The sequence below is a fragment of the Eurypyga helias genome, unplaced genomic scaffold, assembly GCF_000690775.1.
Source record: "Eurypyga helias isolate BGI_N326 unplaced genomic scaffold, ASM69077v1 scaffold30790, whole genome shotgun sequence".
Lineage (NCBI taxonomy): Eukaryota > Metazoa > Chordata > Aves > Eurypygiformes > Eurypygidae > Eurypyga > Eurypyga helias.
In genome coordinates, this window is record NW_010228111.1 from 14 (window position 1) to 834 (window position 821).

Here is an 821-nt window from a genome sequence, read left to right on the forward strand (position 1 = left end):
TTAAACCACGACAGGGGATAACAACAAATTAACAAGTGAACGGTAACATAGGTAACACGGTGAGCAGATGAGATTGAGATTATTTTTCCCGACTGGAAGAACGAGGGAAAGGGAAGGATGTGGATGGGGCTGTTCAAGCTTTTTCGCACTAAAATCGCTTGCCGTGCACTCCTGTTTAGTGCATCTCATAGAAATGTGTTGGTCTTTCAGAATGAAAATGGGACTCCATACTCAACAGATGAAAGTGAGAAGTCTTTGCGGTCACCTCGAAACAAAACCAGCAGCACAAAGGCAAGACTGCCCCCTCAAAACCTCCATTTTCCCGCACCGGACCTGGGCAGGGTAAGCTCAGCCGTATCTGAAACGGTTCATTTACCAGCGTTAAGCCTGGCATTACCGTACCCTGAGACAATAGGATGATGTAATCGGGCCTCAGTTTTGCAGCGCTGCTCTCTAGGGAGGAAAGCCTTCTCCCTGGCTATTTGCTGTGCTGCTGCCTCCTGACTTACACGCGGGATGTTGTTCCCCAGGCTGTGGCGGTGCTGATAGTGGCAGCACTGCTGGTGGGTTTTTTAAAGTTAGGCTTTTTCTGACCCATCGATGGGTTCACTGCGCGGGACACTGAAGGTGACAAAAGTAGCCAGACATCATAGCAGCTCTCAGTTGTAGCCTCTCCAGTGAATTACGAGGGCTAATACATATATATATGAACACACTCATAGAATCGTAGAATCACAGCACGGTCTGGGTTGGAAGGAACATTAAAGATCATCCAGTCCACCCGCTGCCATGGGCAGGGGCCCCTTCCACCAGACCAGGGT

At 49.3% G+C, this 821-nt stretch overlaps 1 protein-coding gene across 1 annotated transcript in view; it reads left to right on the forward strand.

The window, feature by feature from the left end:
- Nucleotides 1–210: 210 nt before the first annotated feature.
- LOC104514790 (survival motor neuron protein-like) overlaps nt 211–821 on the forward strand; it is a gene marked incomplete at its 5' end in the record, with an annotated part of 2,873 nt that continues 2,262 nt past the window's right edge. The window contains one exon of the mRNA XM_010158562.1: nt 211–342. Coding sequence (XP_010156864.1) covers nt 211–342 — 132 coding nt within the window. The remainder of the gene's footprint in view (nt 343–821) is intronic.